At 43.5% G+C, this 18,305-nt stretch overlaps 1 protein-coding gene across 1 annotated transcript; it reads right to left on the minus strand.

Annotated features, from left to right (window-relative positions):
• Window positions 1-9,941: 9,941 nt before the first annotated feature.
• Window positions 9,942-18,258, minus strand: Vps26 (vacuolar protein sorting 26). The gene is made up of 7 exons (XM_077642235.1): window positions 18,153-18,258; window positions 16,930-17,149; window positions 15,827-15,983; window positions 15,084-15,248; window positions 14,759-14,934; window positions 11,632-11,774; window positions 9,942-10,651 (listed from the first exon to the last, which is right to left on the minus strand). Exons 1-7 carry the CDS (start codon window positions 18,153-18,155, stop codon window positions 10,544-10,546), a joined length of 972 nt encoding a protein of 323 aa, XP_077498361.1. The 5' UTR covers window positions 18,156-18,258; the 3' UTR covers window positions 9,942-10,543.
• Window positions 18,259-18,305: the final 47 nt, after the last annotated feature.

Raw genomic sequence — 18,305 nt, forward strand, 5'->3', positions numbered from 1 at the left:
TGACTACGAGGTGAATTAGTGTTTTTTATGTGGCAAATGAACTTTATCTTGCAAGAGATATGGCTGGTTTACTACTGCGCGTAGAGGCATCAAGTTTCTGGCTGGTCTATCCTTCTTAGCATTGTGTGCATTAGAATGGCAGAGTTACATGGAGTTCCTGAAAATTACGCAAGGAAGAAAGATGCTACTGTTTACCCAATTTTCTTGAAGAGTGGTTTAGTCACCATAGGTATGGAGGGAAGTGTGTATTTTGAATTCTACTTGGCTGGTGTTTAGCCAACAATATTGATTTGGCTGTGGGCTCAGCTGCATTGCAGTTAAGATTAACGTACATCTTTAACAGTATTGGCTAAAATGCAAAAAATAGCATTCCTGCTATCATGAAGCTTCTAAGATACTTATGCGGGCTTTCAAATTTGGCAGAGAGACGATCTTTACGTCCAGTGTGCGTGAGTTAAATTCATTGCGTATGCCCAAGTTATTTTATATATTTCGTGCAAGTAAATGTTCCATACAAGTCCCATTTTGAAACCAGTGCAATTTTTCTTTCTTTTGAAGATTTCCCTCAAGAAAAAGCTGCAGCTGAATCCACATTTTCAGCCAATCACTAGCCAAGCCAAATGCAGCGCTCACACTTTCCGGCGTTTGTTCGGTGGGTGAACAATAACAGTTAGTTTTCCGTCAAGCTAACTGTCTGAAACCCTGCAGCATGGATGACATGGAAAGAGAAACGTAGTCAGAGCCAGCAGAAAAATAATGTGGGGAGAGACGTGATTTGGAAGTTTGCTGGGGTGGGGTTGCTGCACCGGGCTCAACACAAGGTTGAGTGGAGACATCTGGCTGTCACGTGCGAACAGTTAATGTGCATCAGGGCATGAATGCAAATACAAGCAGAGGTGGTGCTGAGGCAGTGTTGTAGGAGTACTCCTAGAGCGGTAATGGTATGTTGAAATTTTCTATAGAGAGACAGGAGTAAGACACATGAAGAGGCCTTAGTCTGGCTGGTTGGTGCATGTTGATGGAAACCGCTTGAACAGCGCTAACGGACAGGATGTAAAAGAACAGCACATTTGTCTGTGTTCTTCTCATACATCCTGTCTGTTAGCACTGTTCAGTCGGTTTCCATCAGCAACACACATACACAAGAAGAGAAGGAAATGGCAGACAGCCTCTGGTTAATGCCTGTCTACCTTTTCTGGTGCCGTCATCTTGTTTTGTCTCGTCCGTCAGCTGGTACGTCTTCGCAAGTCACTCACAGAAAGCTTGATCTTGCTGTGTGTGTACTGTATTTGCTCACAATAAGCATACTGTTTTTTTTTTTCCAACAACTTTTCAAAGCTTTGCAATGTGCATTCACAACTTAGCATAATATGGCAGCAAGAATTTATATTTTGGCTGCCAAAATAGCAGGTGTATTCATTGTGCGAGTGCACCCATTACGCGAGTAGTATATTGTAGTCTTTACAAGCGTGCATGTTGTTCATTAGCAACACATGCGTTTCCATGTTGCGTCCATGGGAGATTCCTCCCATGGATGCAAAGTAAACGGCAGCAGTAGTTGTATAGAAGCACTGTCGCTTGCTTGTTAGGGTAGATTTTTGTAAATAGCTGATGCAAAAAGCATGACGCCATGTGATGGCGTGAACTATACACTGATGTTTTGACAGAGGCGTGGATCTGGCTCCTTTTCTCCTAAGAAAAGGAAGGCATTGCTGCTAAATCTAAGCCAGCCTCCAAGCCGCTTGTCTCATGGAGTCGGGTGACGTGGCAGGTTCGTCAAAGCATCAAAGAAGAAAGTCGGGCTAGTTGCAGCTTTTGATTAACTGGCTGCGACATGGTAACAAGTGCTAAAAAACGCAAGGGACATCGAAAAGAAACCAGCGGGACACAGGTTCATCACGCTGTGTGGCGACCAGTGGAGAATGTGACCTTTGTTATGGAAACCCTTCTGTTATTGTGGCATAGAAGCATGCCCTTGTTAGGCACACCAGCTTATTCTGTAGCCACCGTGGAAATTGCGTGCAATGAATCGATTGCACTTTGACAGGTTTTTTCTGTTGTTCAAACTCTTTTGTTTGCAAAACCTCTTCTGTCCAATATCAAGCCTCCTTTTCAGTTGTGTTTTCTGAACGCAGATGACTACGCTGGTGATGTCAATGTAGCCACTGAAAGTTCATAAGGGCAGAGGTTCATGAGAAAAATTTCACGAATGAAAACACTGAGAACCCTGTTGCGCTCATTTGGACCCACTGGAATTCACTGCATTTTTCTATCAAGCAAAGTTTATCAAGGCTAGTGCCGCTCATAACCCTTGAATTACACTAACATGTGCAAGCTAGTGGCATGTTAGGAATCTGTTCCCTTTTCTCAGGGGCTATAATGTATGACAGACCCATGCCAAGAATTGTGGTCGGTTAAATTCAATTTCAACTTCGTTTCCTGTCATAGAAGGGAACAGGAGTGAAAACTGCGAAACAGCTTCACTAATTGCTTTATGTTGGCATACTTGTCAAAAGCACATGAATTCAGTGTACTTTCAGCTTCACCAGCTCTTATCACGCTTTGCAGTGCTTTTATTTTCACTTTCTTGAAGCTGTTTTTACCTCTGTTGACTTCGGAGAAGAGTGCTGCCATATACCCGTGCCACAGTGGTGTGAAGTCTATAACTCCTCAAGTTCATTAACGCCATTATTTTCATAGCCAGTGCCGTAATTCCATATCTAGTACCATTAAATTTTGTGATGAGGATACTGGCAAACTAGTTGAAAATGTTGACGCGAACGTAAAGCTCCGTTCATAAATGAAAAACATGTTCAGTACTGTTCACATGTATTGGCTTTGAGCACTCTTGTTAGAGAATGTGGTTGCTTTGCTCAGTAAGCTGAAAACATAGCTATAAAGCTGTGTGTTAACACACCAGCTGCGTTCAGTCTCAAGGTTAAGTAAAATTGACACGTCACACTGGAAAACTTGCAGAGATTCCATGCATAACAGAAATAAATTTAGTTAATTCAAAGGAATCAGTTTCTGGCAAAATAGTATGCCGTTTTTTGTTAGCAGTGAGCGCTAGAGTGTGCATTTTATGAGCGAATAGGTTAAGACAAACATATTCAATTCTGAAAGGTGCTAGTGTGAATCGCTTCAAGGAAAGGCATTGGGCACTTAATAGCATTTTTTTGTGTAAGTGAGGTGTGTGTATTAGGCAGTACGCCTTCAAGGCTGAGGCTTTGTGCTTTGGCTACAGATTTGTCTTGGCTGGCCTTGTCAGCTGGCTTGTGCCAACTTACCTAAAATCCACGTGAGAAGGGTGCCCGACTGTGGAAAACGGTGGACGTAAGCGCATGTGTTTGTGCTTCCTCAAAAAATGCACTTTGCTGATGCAAATGCTAAAGTAAACCAGGTGCAGGGCTTGACCCAGCCTGTACTGCTTTCTTACCTAGTTGCATGTATTGCGAATATTTGCTTTTGGGTAAAACTTCATTTCGGCACCCTGAGAGAGAGTTTTCAGAAAATCGTATTACGCCCTGTTATCTGCCCAAAAACTGGTTTTTCAAAAAATGTTTTGTCGCTGGCTGCAGCTGAATTAATCTACCATGTGGGAACTCTAAAACCAGTGTACAAATGCCTTCACAACTGTTAGCGATCTATCCCTTCTTTAATCCCCTTTTACTCCTTGACACAAAAAACTGGATGCCTATCCATTGTTCTTAGGTGAAAGCGGTCTTGTTGATTTGATCTGTATTTTTAGGCTTTTAAAGGAAGCAAATGTTTTAAACGAAGTATACATTGGAAAAATTTTGTCAAATAAGTAAACAAACAGACTTTCAACCTCGTGCTTGGCACATGATAGCCTGAGTCACTTATATGTGCCATAAAACCCAACACAACACACCTGTCCATTTTTCAGTAAAGAAGTAACACCTGAATCTTACCCCCTGAATGGTGAAAAATGTTATACCTGAAAATGAAGGACCATGTACATATACAACAATCTTTGAGCATTTAAAACCCATTGTGTATCGCTTGAAACCTTGCATGGCAAGGTAGAGTGCTGTCCAGCACAAAAGGGGAGCGCTCAGTTTGCATTCACACAACTAGTCGCGTGAATGTGCCGGTGTGTCAGTCTTTTTGTATTGTTTATGTGAGAGTCAGCCTTGCAGCATTTGCTTAGGCTCCATGTAAAATCAAAAAAGCATTTTCTTGTACAGGTACACTCGTATATATTAGACATTTTCTGCCTTATTGCCTCAGGAGTTGCTAATTGAAGGCTCTAGAATAAGGCTTTCTTCTTTCTTTGCACCAGAGTTGCGTATATAAAATTTTTCAGGTACAGTGTAATCACATCCTGTCTAAGACCAGCTGCCAGCTTTACTGTCGACCTGCAGCGCAAACTGCGCCACAAGCTTACATAAAAAAGCTACATGACTCGTGCTTGCAATTCTCTGCAGACAGGTGCTGCCATCTATAGTGCTGTTCTTGTGCATGAGCAATCATACCCCGCCAGGTGCTGCCATTCTTGTTCCGTCTTGGTTTAGATGCTGTCCGAGTGTATCAAGGAATCTGCAGCTTTTCTTGGCAGTGTAGGGAAGTCTACAGGCGCAGAGCATCCATAATAATGTCAGTCTGCCAAATAGTTATGGCCCTGCACAGTGGTGTGCTGGGCGCATTGCTTTCCCCACAGTAACTTCTCTGTTTTGCTGGAGCAGCATCTATTGAAGCTTCTTGTAACTAGATGTGCCTAGCAAATTTGTTGTAATCAAAAAACTGCTTTTTCCTCGACTTCCAGTATTGAAAGTTGTTATTTGTGCTAGAAATATTCTTTAAATAACGAACATTTGCAGTCTAGTATGTTGTAACGAAGAAACTACCAAGCCTTTATTCCACTCCTTAATAAGAGGGTGCTTTGGCTCCATAGCTTCCGTTCCATTGCCAGATAAAGTCGTGGAGTTATATTTTTGATAGTGGCCTGTTCTTAGAGCAAGGGCAAGCATGTTCAAGGTCTTCTGATAGCATTCTACTGACCGCAAAAGCTACCCTAAAGTTTTGTGAAAGGACAGACCAAGCATGAGAGGCACTTCCATAAATAAAAGGCCAACAAATTGCCGTCCTGCTAGTTTCCCTTGCGATAGAATTTTCCACATACAATTTTATTTGCTTACCAAACAGAGATAGAAAAGAACCATGTGCACAAACTTGCAACCTGAGCCATGTAAGCCGACTGTTGTGCAAGACTCAGCAGGGCTGTCATGTGCTTAACATGAGACACGTTTTGAGTATCCCATGTTTGCATAACCCTGCAATACCTGGCACACAACATATGGTGCAGACTGCATTAACATTAATTTTTGCCTTTATGCTTAAGATAATACCGTATAATGTCATATAAGGGCCGCACCCCATTTTGGACTAGATAACTGAGAAAAAATATGGGTATATGTTTTTTTTTTAATTCTTGTATGGGCCGCACCTTCAACATTCACACCCAAATTTTAAAAAAAGAAGTGTGGCCCTTATACTTATTTATACGGTATGCATCACAGCATGATGTGTTTTGTGTCTAGCAGGAAATTCCGGAAAGACCATGGCATATCTTAGCTTTGCTCAAGCACCACTGTATTCCATTTCAGTCAAACCACCCAGCTGGCCAGGACAGGAATGTTGGAAGCTACGGATTGATTTCATGTTTGGCCTGTCTTGCATATTGAAATTGTGAAATCGAGTTCACATTGCCATCCCTAAAATGGCAGCACCTTGTGGGACACTTCCCTCGCATTTCTTTGTTTAGGGAAGTTTAGAGAAAATGCTTTGCAGAAACCGTGTGTGCCTTCCATAGCCTAGCAGTGCGCTTCATTATATTTGCCACTTGTTGCAAATTCTGCATCATCCTTTTTCGCATTGAATATTTCACGTATCTCTTGACCACTCCTACAGCATAGATCATTGCAGTGCTCATGCCTTGCCAACTGTTTGTATGTTGAGTGTGTGTCAAAACTATATTGATTTGCGAGTGAGTGACGGTTTGCACCTTTCCTTCAGATGCATGGCGATTGCAATATGGGACTTTTTGGCACAGTGATCTGTGTGATGGCTACCCTTCTTACCGCTGTGCAGGACATTGACAAGGTTGTGAAGGAATACAAGCCAACGCGAAAAGTTGCGAGAGTCCGGGTTATCTTTGTTTCGGATGTGCGTTCCTGCAGTTGGCAATATTTAAGAGTGTCTTTTCTGCTCGGTGCTTGCTGGGCTTCATGTCTTGCGAGTGGCAGAAGCTTTGTGCAGTCCAGATGAATCCATAGGTGAATAAGCTGCTGCAGACAACACCTGCTGTGCCAATGGAACCCCGCGTAGCAGCCGGGTTGCACTATGTACTTAGGTTTTTGTTACTGTTTTTAGTGCGTTTTCTCACTTGCAGTGTTTCCTCCTTTGGTTGTGTACGCCACCTTAAAAGTTGTGAGAGCAGGCAAAAGTTTTGTCATTGGGAAAAGGATCTTATTTTTTTAAAGACTTTCAAGAAAAGGAAACTTTTAAACGAGTGTGGAATGTGATAAGCATAGTGTTTCCACAATGTACTATGTATTACCATAACATCGCTCTGTGGAAATGTGAGCACCAAAGTTAACGTTATTTCTTGGGCCATCTTGTCGAGTCCAAGCTGTACAACAGCAGATGCAACGCGAGAGCACGAATCACCTGTGTGACGGCCATTAAGCGCAAATTACATTGCGTTGAACTGTTTTGCAGGCCAAGCTCTCATGTTGCATAATCTCGGGTACCGTTTCATCTGCTAGATGCCTGCCATGTTGGTCTAAGCATGGCTTGCTTTCCTGTTGTGGCCGTCTTGCCACAGGTTGCCAGCAGGCACCAAGAGATGGCATTGACTGCCATTGATGCCAATCCAGTTCAAAGCTGCAAAATTAGTGGCCTAGCGATAAGAACAGCCGTGACCATCACTCGGGACAACATGGAAAATTCAAAGCTATATTTTGCCATAGACTACTAATTTTTATCTTTTCTCAATTCATTGGCCTTCAACATTCTGGTTGCATGTGTTTGCCATAAAAGAGGCTGGCAGCCTGTCGTTAGCCAATGTTGCAGGTGTTTAGGAAAGCAGGCATTGCTTCAACATGAGACTGCTTAACTTTTGGAATTTGTTCTGCAAGTCAAGGCCGGGCAAGGTTAAACAAGTACCACCACATTGTTTGGCAGTTAACGCTGCTAGTTCTAGGTGTGAGCCACATTTTTTTGCCATATTTTCCTAATAAAGACAGCCCACTTGCGATTGTTACTGTGTGTTGCTCTTTACCTTCGTGGTTTAATTCTTGATACGAGCACTGTTTGAGTGCATAGGGACTTGCTTCTACGCACTCTTTGCAGAAGGCATTTACTAGCAAAGTATGTCGTGTGCACCTTTGCCAGCCATGTTGGCTTGGATTGAAGTACTGTCGATCCTAGATACATCGAAATCAAAGAGGATCACAAAATAGAACCCCTCTATAGTAAAGTGTCTCGGACCAGCAAAAATATTTACTATACCAGGGTTTTTACGATATCAGTTGCTGGCAATGGCATGGCTCTGAGGATGCTCTCTGGCTACTTGCTAAAAACATAGTATTGGCTTATAAAAGAAACAGAATGCCTTCCATCCTGCTTTATAGGATAATTATTTATTTTATTGCATTTTTTATTTTGTCTGTCTTGTGGAAGTACTGCATTTGCATGATTACAGCGTGGCTACGAATATAACGTCGGTTTGAGTCCATGCAAAAAACCAAAGCTTTGCGTGATCATAGCGTCGTCTTCCACAGCCTCATTTAAAGGAGTACAGACGCCTAACCTTTGTGCATGTTTTCTTCTCTACAATGATGCGGAAGACACTACTACGCATGAATCACCATGCGATATTCATCTCTGACCGCTGAATAATTTATAATCGAATTTTTTCTGTCATGCTGTTTCGGTTTCAACAGCCGAACAATGGCTGTGACGTCAAAGGGTGCTTTTGTGTCACATGAGGCATGGTAAAGCGTCCATATAATTGCTGCTTCACCGTTTCAATTCACCACAGTGCTGAAGCCAGCCTTCCTCAAGAGCCAAAATGACAAGAAATATGGAAGAAGCGATTATATTGCAGTTTTTTCATGTCTCGCGTGGCCTGTAAGCACACTTTGACGTCACAGTCATCATTCGGCTGTTGAAACCGAAACAGCATGAGAAAAAATTGCAATTATAAATTATTTACCAGGTGAGTCACCCATGTATAATAATGCCTGACACATCATTACAAACATGAAAAAGTGCATCCAAAAGTTAGGTGTCTATACTCCTTCAAGAAACAATAGTTAAGAAATGCGCGCAGCAGTCAAGCACGGCAAAACTGCACATGCAGTGCCGCCGCAGCCATGCTGCGAGCATTCGCCCCTTTTCTTCCTGTATCAACTCATCACTGCACCTTTACTAGCTTTCCTTTCTCAGCGAACCGCACCACTTTCTTTGTACGTTCGTAGCCGGCTTTACTTTTTTTTTTTCCGTGAGTGCCATGCTAAAGTAGGCTTCTCCTTGCACTCTTGAGTTTGGTGGCGAAACCACTAACCATCTAAAAAAAAAAAAACACCGTTATATCTTCAATATCTATTTGCCTCCGAATGTTGGCCCCGCAATTTTCGACTTTGCGCCTGCCGCAGTGTCATCATTGTGCGCGAAGTGGGTCGCCACGGCCAGATGCTCTTTATTACAGCAGTTTCTTGTGAAGAAACTTTAATATAAATGAAAAAAAAAATGTACAGTCTATGGGAGGCAAAGTGGGACCACAGTTTCACTACTATATCCGAATTTACTATGGCAGGGTTCTCCTGAATATAGAAAATGGCAATAATAAGTCTATCTGCAACCTAGAATCAAGAACACAGTGTACCCAAGCTAGCGATGTGCCCCTTGCAGGCATACTGGCAGCGCATTGCTCGCTAGGCGTAGCCTGCTTTGCATCGAATTCACCACAGACGGTGCTTTACAACTAGCTATCACCTATCATAAGAGGTATAGTTCTATTACCGGTACGCTACAAGTGGAATGAGCTTGCATTAAACTTAACATACAGTTGGTTTGCACAACACTTTTGGCAGCGAAGTGTTCCAGGCAAGGGCTGCTCCTGGGGTCCACTCTGTAAGCATGGCTTCACCCTCATGATAGTGGTGTTGCGTGAAAAATTAGTACGAGACCGAGGGTTACCCTTAGGCACACAGCGCATTGACATCGTTACACGGTTTTACAGCACTAGCGCTACCATCAGATGTCCAAAACCGCATAGCCGATGTGGTGATTGCAGGAGTGCTGTCCAAAAAAAAGTGCCCCTTGTAGGGGCATGGCGCACTGTTAGTTATATCAGACGCTACCCTGAACGGAAGTTTGATAAATGCAAACAATAGTGCTATGCTTTTGCTCGAGGTTTTCAAGGGGACGTTCTGTTCCGATATAGGGAATAATTCGTCTGTTGTTTATGGGGGTTTAATGTCCCATAGCGACTCAGGCTATGAGGGACGCCGTAGTGAAGGGCTCCGGGAATTTCGACCACCTGGGGTTCTTTAAAGTGCACAGACATCGCACAGTACACAGGCCTCTAGAATTTCGCCTCCATTGAAATTTGACCGCTGCGGCCGGGATCGAACCCATGCCTTTCGTGTCAGCAGCCAAGCACCATAACTACAGAGCCACCGTGGCGGCTTTGATATATCCAGTATTAACTGTAATCCCTTTTCTAGCGTAAGTGACGAATAGAGGAATCTTTAATGGGATCTGTAGGAAGCCACAACTTTTCTTCCACTGGCCCAGCTTTCACCAGTAAATGACAGTTCCCTGATGCTCCAAAAAGTAAGCCAGTACTCCTAGATAAAGAGGGCTTGGCATACCACCTACTAGCCTCTTAGCATGACAGATGCAGCATGATGTAACACATAAATCACTAGACATTTTATTCGCAATACACAAACCATTTCTCTTCCCCAGTGAAGTGTCTGCATGATCCATTACCTATATACATATCTGTACAGCACACATGCACACAGTAATCTGCCAGAGAGAGCGAGAAAAAAAAAAAGCCAATACTAGAAATAAAGGAAGCAAGAGTAAGAGGAGGAGGAGAGCTTCGCGTGCTGCCACTAGTAGTGTGCGTCTGTCAACGTCTCCCGCCACTAGCAGCAGCAGCGCGGAATCTCACCACATGCAGTTCATTTCAAAAATCTTCCTTCCGGCAATGCAAAACGAAATAAATTGGAATGTCGCGTATTTACAGCTGTCCTCTGTGAAAAAAAAAAAAGAGAGAGAACAGGCCTTTCAGGTCAACGGTCTCTCTCGCGACAGAGAGGTGTAAGGAGGGAAGGACTATGCCAGAGGGCAGCATGGCAACCACCGCGCTTGACCGTTGTCTTTGTTGTTGCCGCTGCTGCTGTGAATCCTTCCTGGTGGGGCCCCAAGTGCCGCGGTAAGAAGATGGCAGTGGGGAGAGGGCGACCGGAGATGTACACAAGGGCTGTCTTAGACGAGCGCAGGGCTACTTGGCAGAGTCTTTCGCAGCTTGGTCTGCGTGCGCGTTGGACGCCTGCTGCTGTTGTTGGATGGGCTTGCGGGTCTTCTCTCCTTTCCTCCACAGCACGATTTCCTGAGACATGAAACAAATGCACAGACTGTGGTCGAAAGGCCCAACTTAGTTCGTCTGCCTCCATGAGCTCCACGGATGAAAACCTAGTTTCTGCCAAATGTGCAAGTGCTACATAAGCGTTCAAGTACTGACTGTTGCATTAATAATGGAGGCAGGCATAACTCTGTACTGTAATGATAAGAGGCTTTGACCAATGACTAATTAGGCAATAGTGCTTCCCCTCCGTTCGGGGTAACCGTGCATGAATTGTTTATTGCCGATGGCAACAGCTGCAGCTGTGCACCACTTGACGATGCATTCTATGCAGCACCATGTTTTGCAAAGGTATTGCCTAACTCAAAAAAAAAAAAAATCAATGTGCAAACATTGTACAGAGAGCAAAAAACTCCTTGGCCTTAACACTGGTAAAAAAATATGTCAAAATTCAACACTGCCTGCGAGTAGGCTTCACTTGTGTTGCAGAATTTTAACAGGCAAAAAGGGTTTCTAAAAAGGTGAAAATGTTGCAGAATTTTAACAGGCAAAAAGGGTTTCTAAAAAGGTGAAAATGTATCTGGAAAGGCAGCAGGTACTTTGCCATTTCAGCGACAGACTGCACATTCCAGCTAACGCTACACACAGTCTGGCACTGCCATGGCAGACCATTTCTCTTAAGACAAAGCAAGCAAGCTACATAACTATAATAACCCTGAGTTGAGTTAAATTTACTGCAAAACAACAGCCCCTTTCAGTAAAGCTGCCACATTAGAAAAAGCACTTATACCTGTCTATATTAGCAGCGCAATGGTCAATATGTTACAAGCCTGCGAGAGTGTGGCAACTCTTGCCAAGGTGTGTACCTGACAGTACTAGTTTGCAGATGAATGATGTTTTCAAGGCTCCTGGCACAACCATACATGACATTGCAAAGCCACCGTCATGTTGAAAATTAAATTTTCCTAGATGCATCATGTGCACGCTGTACGAGATAGCCCACCCACCTGCTGCTTGAAGTAGCGACGCTCTTCTTCATCGACCAGAACCAGGTTGAGATAGTAGCGGACTGAGAACTTCTTGTTGATGTCCTTCATGGTGGGCGTCAGGTCGTAGCCCGCAAGGAACAGACGGATTGGTATGGACTCTCCTGCGCACAGTATTAGTTAACAGTTATGGATTAATTGCTACAAAAGGGCTTTACGTGCCAAAGCAACACTTTGGGCTCTGAGGCGCGCCATAATGGACAATGTGGGATTATAATTTACACCACCTGGGGTCTATCAACAAGCACTAAAATCTAGTTCACAGTTGTCTCTGCATTTCACATCCACTGAAATGCATATATAAATTACTTATATAGAAGTCTACTTGTAGAGAAATTCAGCACCACAGCCATTCAGACAATTATTAGGGCTGTGCGAATATTGAAACTTCTGAACTCGAATATGAATTTCAAGAAAAAAAAATGCTTTCAAATATTGAATAGTGTTCAATGAAAAAATATTTCAGAAAAAGATATACAATCAAATGTTGCCCTTTTCTCTTTCAAACGACTGTAAAATATTTGCAACTGAAATAAAAAAATCTAGACTGACTCAGCAACACAGAAAAAAAAATATACACTACTGTTGTAAAGAAATGTATAAGACTTGATTATACAGCATAATGATATGCAGCCTGTAATGTGGTCTTGGAGAATGAGTAACAAAATGAAATAAATCCATGAACTTATGCATGACTGGCAGTCAAAAATCGTGTGATGGCTCGTAAAACCTAATTGGGTCAGATTTCAGGAGACTAGAAGTGCCCAGATTATCTGAAGGATGATTTATAATATGCCCTGCACCCTCGAAACACAAACAGAAAAAAAAAAATGTCGAAAATGCGATAGTGCAATGAAGCTTTACAAGAAGGCTCCATCGCACATACACCGAAAAGCCCGTGACAAGCGCACAGTTTCGGCTTGCTGAAAGAACAATGCGGACATAAGCGAGGGGAACGCACATTGGCGTTGGAACGACGAGACTGCTTTTAATAAGCAAAAAAAATTATTAGAGACGCACTAGTCAGTGTCTGAAAGCAGCGCACAACTCTGTTTGGATGACCGATGAATGCATGTACAGACAGTTGCCGTCATAGCGGGCTTGTGGCAAAGCTCCGAAATTGAAACTACGCAGTCAGGCTATTTTCGGCCAAGCGACAGGGGCTCTCTGATTGTCATCATATGCGCCGCTAAAGGGGCTCTGAACAGGGCTCTCAATAAAGTTGCAGTATGCCTGGGATGTTATAAAGGACGCCGCTTCACGGATACCCTCCAGCAAGAATTTTTTTTAATGTGTTTTGTAAAAGCTGAGTTATTTGCTGTCAAAATTTGAATTTCTGCGTCTTTGCGCCTTTCCCTTTCGTCTCATTTTATGCATCCACTCGGCCTCAGTGATGGTGTAGTAGAGAGTGCGCCCGGCTGCCAGAGCTACGCAGCTGACTGGCCATGGCCTTGGTAGCTACGTGACGTCTTAAAGAGTTGGCACGGCGAATCAATATGATAGCCCTCTGCTGCTAGCATAACGAGTGCTACATGATGCGTTTCGCATAGATTTGGCAAAAGCTCAGCACCACCGGTTGCCGCGAGGCACAGAAGCGGGCATTTTTAAAAATGTATTCTAAATTATCGGCTCGCTTTTGGAGCCTTATACGCAGCATGAATGCTCGTCGGCCTGTACTCTACATAATGCAAGCATTTTATAGCCGACCTCAAACACCGTTTTCAGGGACCCTTTAAGAAGTATGTGGGTTACAGTGTACCAAGCGATACGTGGGGTTTTTAAACAAGTGCTTACCCTACCGCTGGCACTTCGACTCGCCACTTTGGAAGCCTCATGCAAAATTCCACAAGTGGACTTTTCCGCATATCTAAGTTGACCGAAATGAGGTGGCAGAGCTCACGCTCCGAGAGTTGTGAAGGTGACAGGACTGATGCCATGGGTGAGGATGTTCAGTACGTAATACATTATGGAAGGATCAAAGAAAACACCGCGCGCTTTCATGTTATGATTGTTCGAAGCAGGCAGTCGGCCATCTTGCTCGCATCAGCTGTCATGTGCAAAAAGCTCACTATCAGAATTTTGCATGAGGTCCAATCCTAGCAGCATCCGAATGTGATAAGCTTATGCGGTAAACAACGGAGAAGAAAGCAAAGATGAAGACTTTGTGCTGTTTTCCTGACACTTTAAACTTGATTTTCAGGTAATTTGCCCAGATGTTGTGGTTTTGCCGCGGTGGAATTAATGAAAGTAGGCATGCTATCCGATCGCTAATGAGTATTCAGAAATTCTCGAATATCAATATTTCGGATTGAATATGAACTGAATATCAAAAGTATTTAATTTGCATTCCACATTTCAAATATTCACACAGTTCTAAAACCTATGTGCTATCTCCATACACCAGCATACTAAAATTTTCCAGCATTTCTTCAGTAATACTGAATTTATGAACAGTTAGCAAGTTAGATGCACTACAGAAAACATTAGGATTCATCAACGCAGTAGGAAAGTTTGTAAAGCAAAACTGCTTCCTGTCATACGGTGTGAAGTTTTTACCAGGCTAAAATTAAGCAAGGTTTTTGGGACGTCTTCACCTAATGTGATCTATTCTTGTCAGACTTTTAAATTTTATCAGATGGCAAACAAACTGGCTGCTGTATGCAATGACGTAATTAGAGGTTATTGACACTCTCATCAGCACACTCCCCATCTCAACTACGATAGAGATAAAACCTCCACCACTGTTACAGTGCTGGGGGAAATTTATTGATTATCTTAGCTCCACCAGGCCAGTTTGTACCGGCCTTATCAGTCGGTTGACACAATATGCATTTCACTGATAAAAGTGATTAGCGCTTTGGCAAGGCAGTTGTGCTCTCAGAAAAGCCTGCTAACCAACCTCCTTGAATACTTTTATTTTTGGATTTTTGGTATCATTCCATGGGCAAATTATGTGTACTGGTCAGCATTTATCACTTATCAGTGCTCTGATAAGGCATATGTGCTGCAAACCTTGCCTGCCCAGTCAAGACAAAACTGGAGTGGACAGCTCCACACACAATAATTTGAATATCAACAATACACCCACCTCGCACGGGTGCGCCGTCCATGATTTCATACTTGGCGATGGTCTCATTCTCGTTGAATATGTTTGGTCCCGAGCCAGTGGTTTCGCGCTTGATGATGGCAATCTCCATGTGTTTGATCTTGATGCGAACCAAGAGGAAATAAATCTTCCCCACAATGACGTCCTTGAGGTGATACCTGTTGGAGTAATATTCAGTGAAGTTATCTTCTTTGAAAATCAACCATCGCCTGTAGAAAACAAGAAACTCACTTCTCAGAATACTCCCTAATTTGCCAATACACTGCAACCCCCATCCCTAATGGGTGTGTGTATCAGGTGCACTCACTTGGACTTGTTGTACTCAAACTCAATGTGTAGGCAATCCTCGATGCCCACTTCCATCTTGATTGAGGAGTTGATTTCGGGATAAGATGAAAGCGTATGGACCACCATGTCCAGCTCCTTCACCAGATCGGTCAGACGACGCACGATGGTCACTCTCAGGAAATACCTGGGCAAAAAAAAGGAGTGAAATGTCACTTAGCGCAGTCAACCTCTGAACGTTCAACACCAAGTAAAGGATGGATCTTTTTTCACATAATCACATGCTAGGGGGTGACTATGCACGTGTATGGGAATCGTGGCCATGAGCAAGAGGATAAATGAGTGGCATTAACTCTTCGTAGGTAATATGATCCACTGGCTATCATCCATAGAAACAACGTCACCACTGGGGCTTGGAAGTCTAGGCACTAAAAAAATAAAAAAACAAATAGGCCAGCATTTAGGCTCTAAAAAATATGCACTTAAAAATCCAAAATAGGTGACTGAGTACTACTTTTATTATTAGCAGCAGGCTGAAACAGTAATCAAAACGAATGTTCACCGATGTCAACACCTTGATACTGCTACAATAAAACAACAGTACACAATTAGTTAAGTTAGTTTGGAACAGACAGCTCATGCTCTTCCCTACACGAGACAATAAATGGCTTTGTGGCCACCCAACTGATCACATGATCTCGCCTGAGGTTTCAGGGACATCAGGCTATAACAGATAAAAAAGAAGTACAAAACTATGCTGCCCACCTTAACCTGACGTTGGAGCCAGTGTACGATTCGTAGGGTTTCTCCACATTGACAAATTCAAAACTGTAACTGGCATTCTGGACAAGCTCCCCAGGCCGTGCAAGTTCCTTGACCAACGATGCGAACTCGTGATGGTTGCCCCGATCATAGTAAAGCTCTGAAACAAAATCAGTGAAGGCCACGTTGAAGGGTAGGATAGAGACACACTAAATACACACAAACCTGGAAACAGCATATCTCTGGTGCATGTAAAATGTAATTCATGAAACTGAGAAAGCAGTGAAAATTGCCTCTGAAACAAGCTGGCTTGTTTATAGCATCATCATCACGAGCTGTTCCAACAGTGACATTTGCATGTGTGCACGAAAGTGTTTGTATTCAATAAAGTGATCTTAGCCTATGTAAACATCTTCACGTTTAGCATCAAAAAGGAATTCATTCCTTGTTGTCAAGGGGCAATTTTGAAGCACAGGAAAAGATGCCGACAAGCGCATCATTGTCTGCACTGTTAAAGTGTCACACCTATGAATCCTGATTTGCCACATTCGTTATGAGTTTAATCCTGTAATGTCAACACAGTTAGAGTGTGGGATAAAAGTGCCAAACTTCAAGCATTTCATCATTACTTATACAGAAGCAAAAAAAAAATGACAGTTTTACTGATAAAAATACACTAGAACATTAGAATTAGTAAATCAGGCTCATTTCCGGGACAGTAAAATAATAACTAAACTCACAATCACTGCATTACCTGCCAATGCAACAAAATGTCCAATTAAATTTTGAGGTTGTTAAGATGCGAGAGTTTTTTTACTCTGACTTTACAGCAAGCCTTCTATATCTCAGGCAGCTGATTACCTTGACACAACGCTTTGAGAAATATGTAGGTAAATGTGGCTTGTGCAATACTGCAAGGCTATCATATTCTTTTCTGAGCCGAAAAGAAAACAAGCGACAACTGCACAGCCCATATCGCATGTAATATACAGGCCATTATGGAGTTTACCCTATAGTGCATTCAAAAATGACACCTGATAAATAAGTAGCGCATACAGCGAGCCAAGTGGCACAGAAACGTTGCATTTTGGGAAAAAACAACTCGCCTATCTGTCCGATGAACTCAATTTTGATGCCCTGGTGCTCGAGCTTGGAGCCCGGCTTTTTGAGCGTAATGTTCACTTTCCCCGAGACGGACTCTCCATCGTAGTAGAGCAGGTGTTTTTCTTTCTTCCCGTCTTCCGTCTTGATCTCTGCCATTTTGCGATTCTCTGTGCCATTGAGGATTATATCGATGTCGGCACTCTGTCCGAGCCCAAAGAACGCCTGCGAAAAGAACGCGCCGGATCCAAAGGTGCGGCTACGCAAAGCGACAGTGATAAGATAACTCTAATGCGAGGAATTTCATTTGCGACATATGATACCAAGGCAACATGGGAGCGCACGCGATCGGAATTTTTCTTTAGCGGGGCTAAAGAATAACTCCGAATAATATCTTAACAGGCACTACCAGCCACGCCTTCTGTTGTAAACGCGACAAACTGGAGGCAACGAATGCATCGACTCAAGCTCCGTCGCTCCCGAAATTCTTCCTGTATCGTTCGCTCTACCTCCTGTTCTTCGAAGCGTCAGCGCAAGCCAGGGGATTTTTCCAACTATAGCTGTCACTGAGAAGACACTGCGCTGTCTTCATGAGACAAACAATACTCGGCCGAAGCCTCTACACGCTGCCTGCGTAACACGAGAAGTCATACACATCGCGTTGCCTTTACATTCTTTGCACGCGGAGCCCAGCTTGCCGACTGACTCACTATACGTCGTCTGCAGCACACGCGACTGCAAAACTAGCTTTTCTGCGCCTGGGACACAGTCATATCGCGACGACAAGGACGTTGTAACCCTGTTCACGGACACAAACGCAGAAGCTTCCATCCACGTCTCGACAAGCGATGACCGCCAGCGCGTCACGGGACAATCAACACGGCCTCGGGTCCGTACGAGACTGCGATCGCACGGACCAAGTCGGCCGCTCCGACACGCGTAGATGAGAAATCTAGTCAAGAAATCGCTGCCAGTGCGCACAACGGCAGGGTTTCGGCATTTCCTTAGCCACGGTCGCGAAGATTACGAGCGGTGGTCAGAACAGTGGGCGTCGCTACCGGCTGCACAACGGTACTTTCGACAAGACGAACGGGGGGCTCTAAACCCAGAACGCGCAATACCGGGTGCCAGACGCTTTGGAGGCTTAATTTAGTCATCCGGCATTGCTCGTACGCGACCGATGATGAGTATAGGTCCATCAAAAGCAAAAATGTGGAAGGCTACGAACCATTTGCACGGCTTTTGTGACACCAACACTTCACACCGCTTCACACGCACCTCGATCAGTCATGCACACTTTCTCTCTTTCCCAAAATGGCTGACTAGCATAAACAAAATGTTAAATTGTACGACTTAAACGTAAAGTAGAAATTATATTTAT

The sequence above is a fragment of the Amblyomma americanum genome, chromosome 11 (assembly GCF_052857255.1).
Source record: "Amblyomma americanum isolate KBUSLIRL-KWMA chromosome 11, ASM5285725v1, whole genome shotgun sequence".
In the NCBI taxonomy this organism is placed as follows: Eukaryota; Metazoa; Arthropoda; class Arachnida; order Ixodida; family Ixodidae; genus Amblyomma; species Amblyomma americanum.

Bases quoted from the DNA above. Each gene is read 5' to 3' on its own strand.
- Vps26 (XM_077642235.1), bottom strand. The intron at 15,984-16,929 runs GCGAGTTGTTTT...ATTTTGTTTCAG, and splicing joins TGAGTTCATCGGACAGATAG to AGCTTTACTATGATCGGGGC. The intron at 14,935-15,083 runs GTGAGTGCACCT...TTACTCCAACAG, and splicing joins TTTGAGTACAACAAGTCCAA to GTATCACCTCAAGGACGTCA.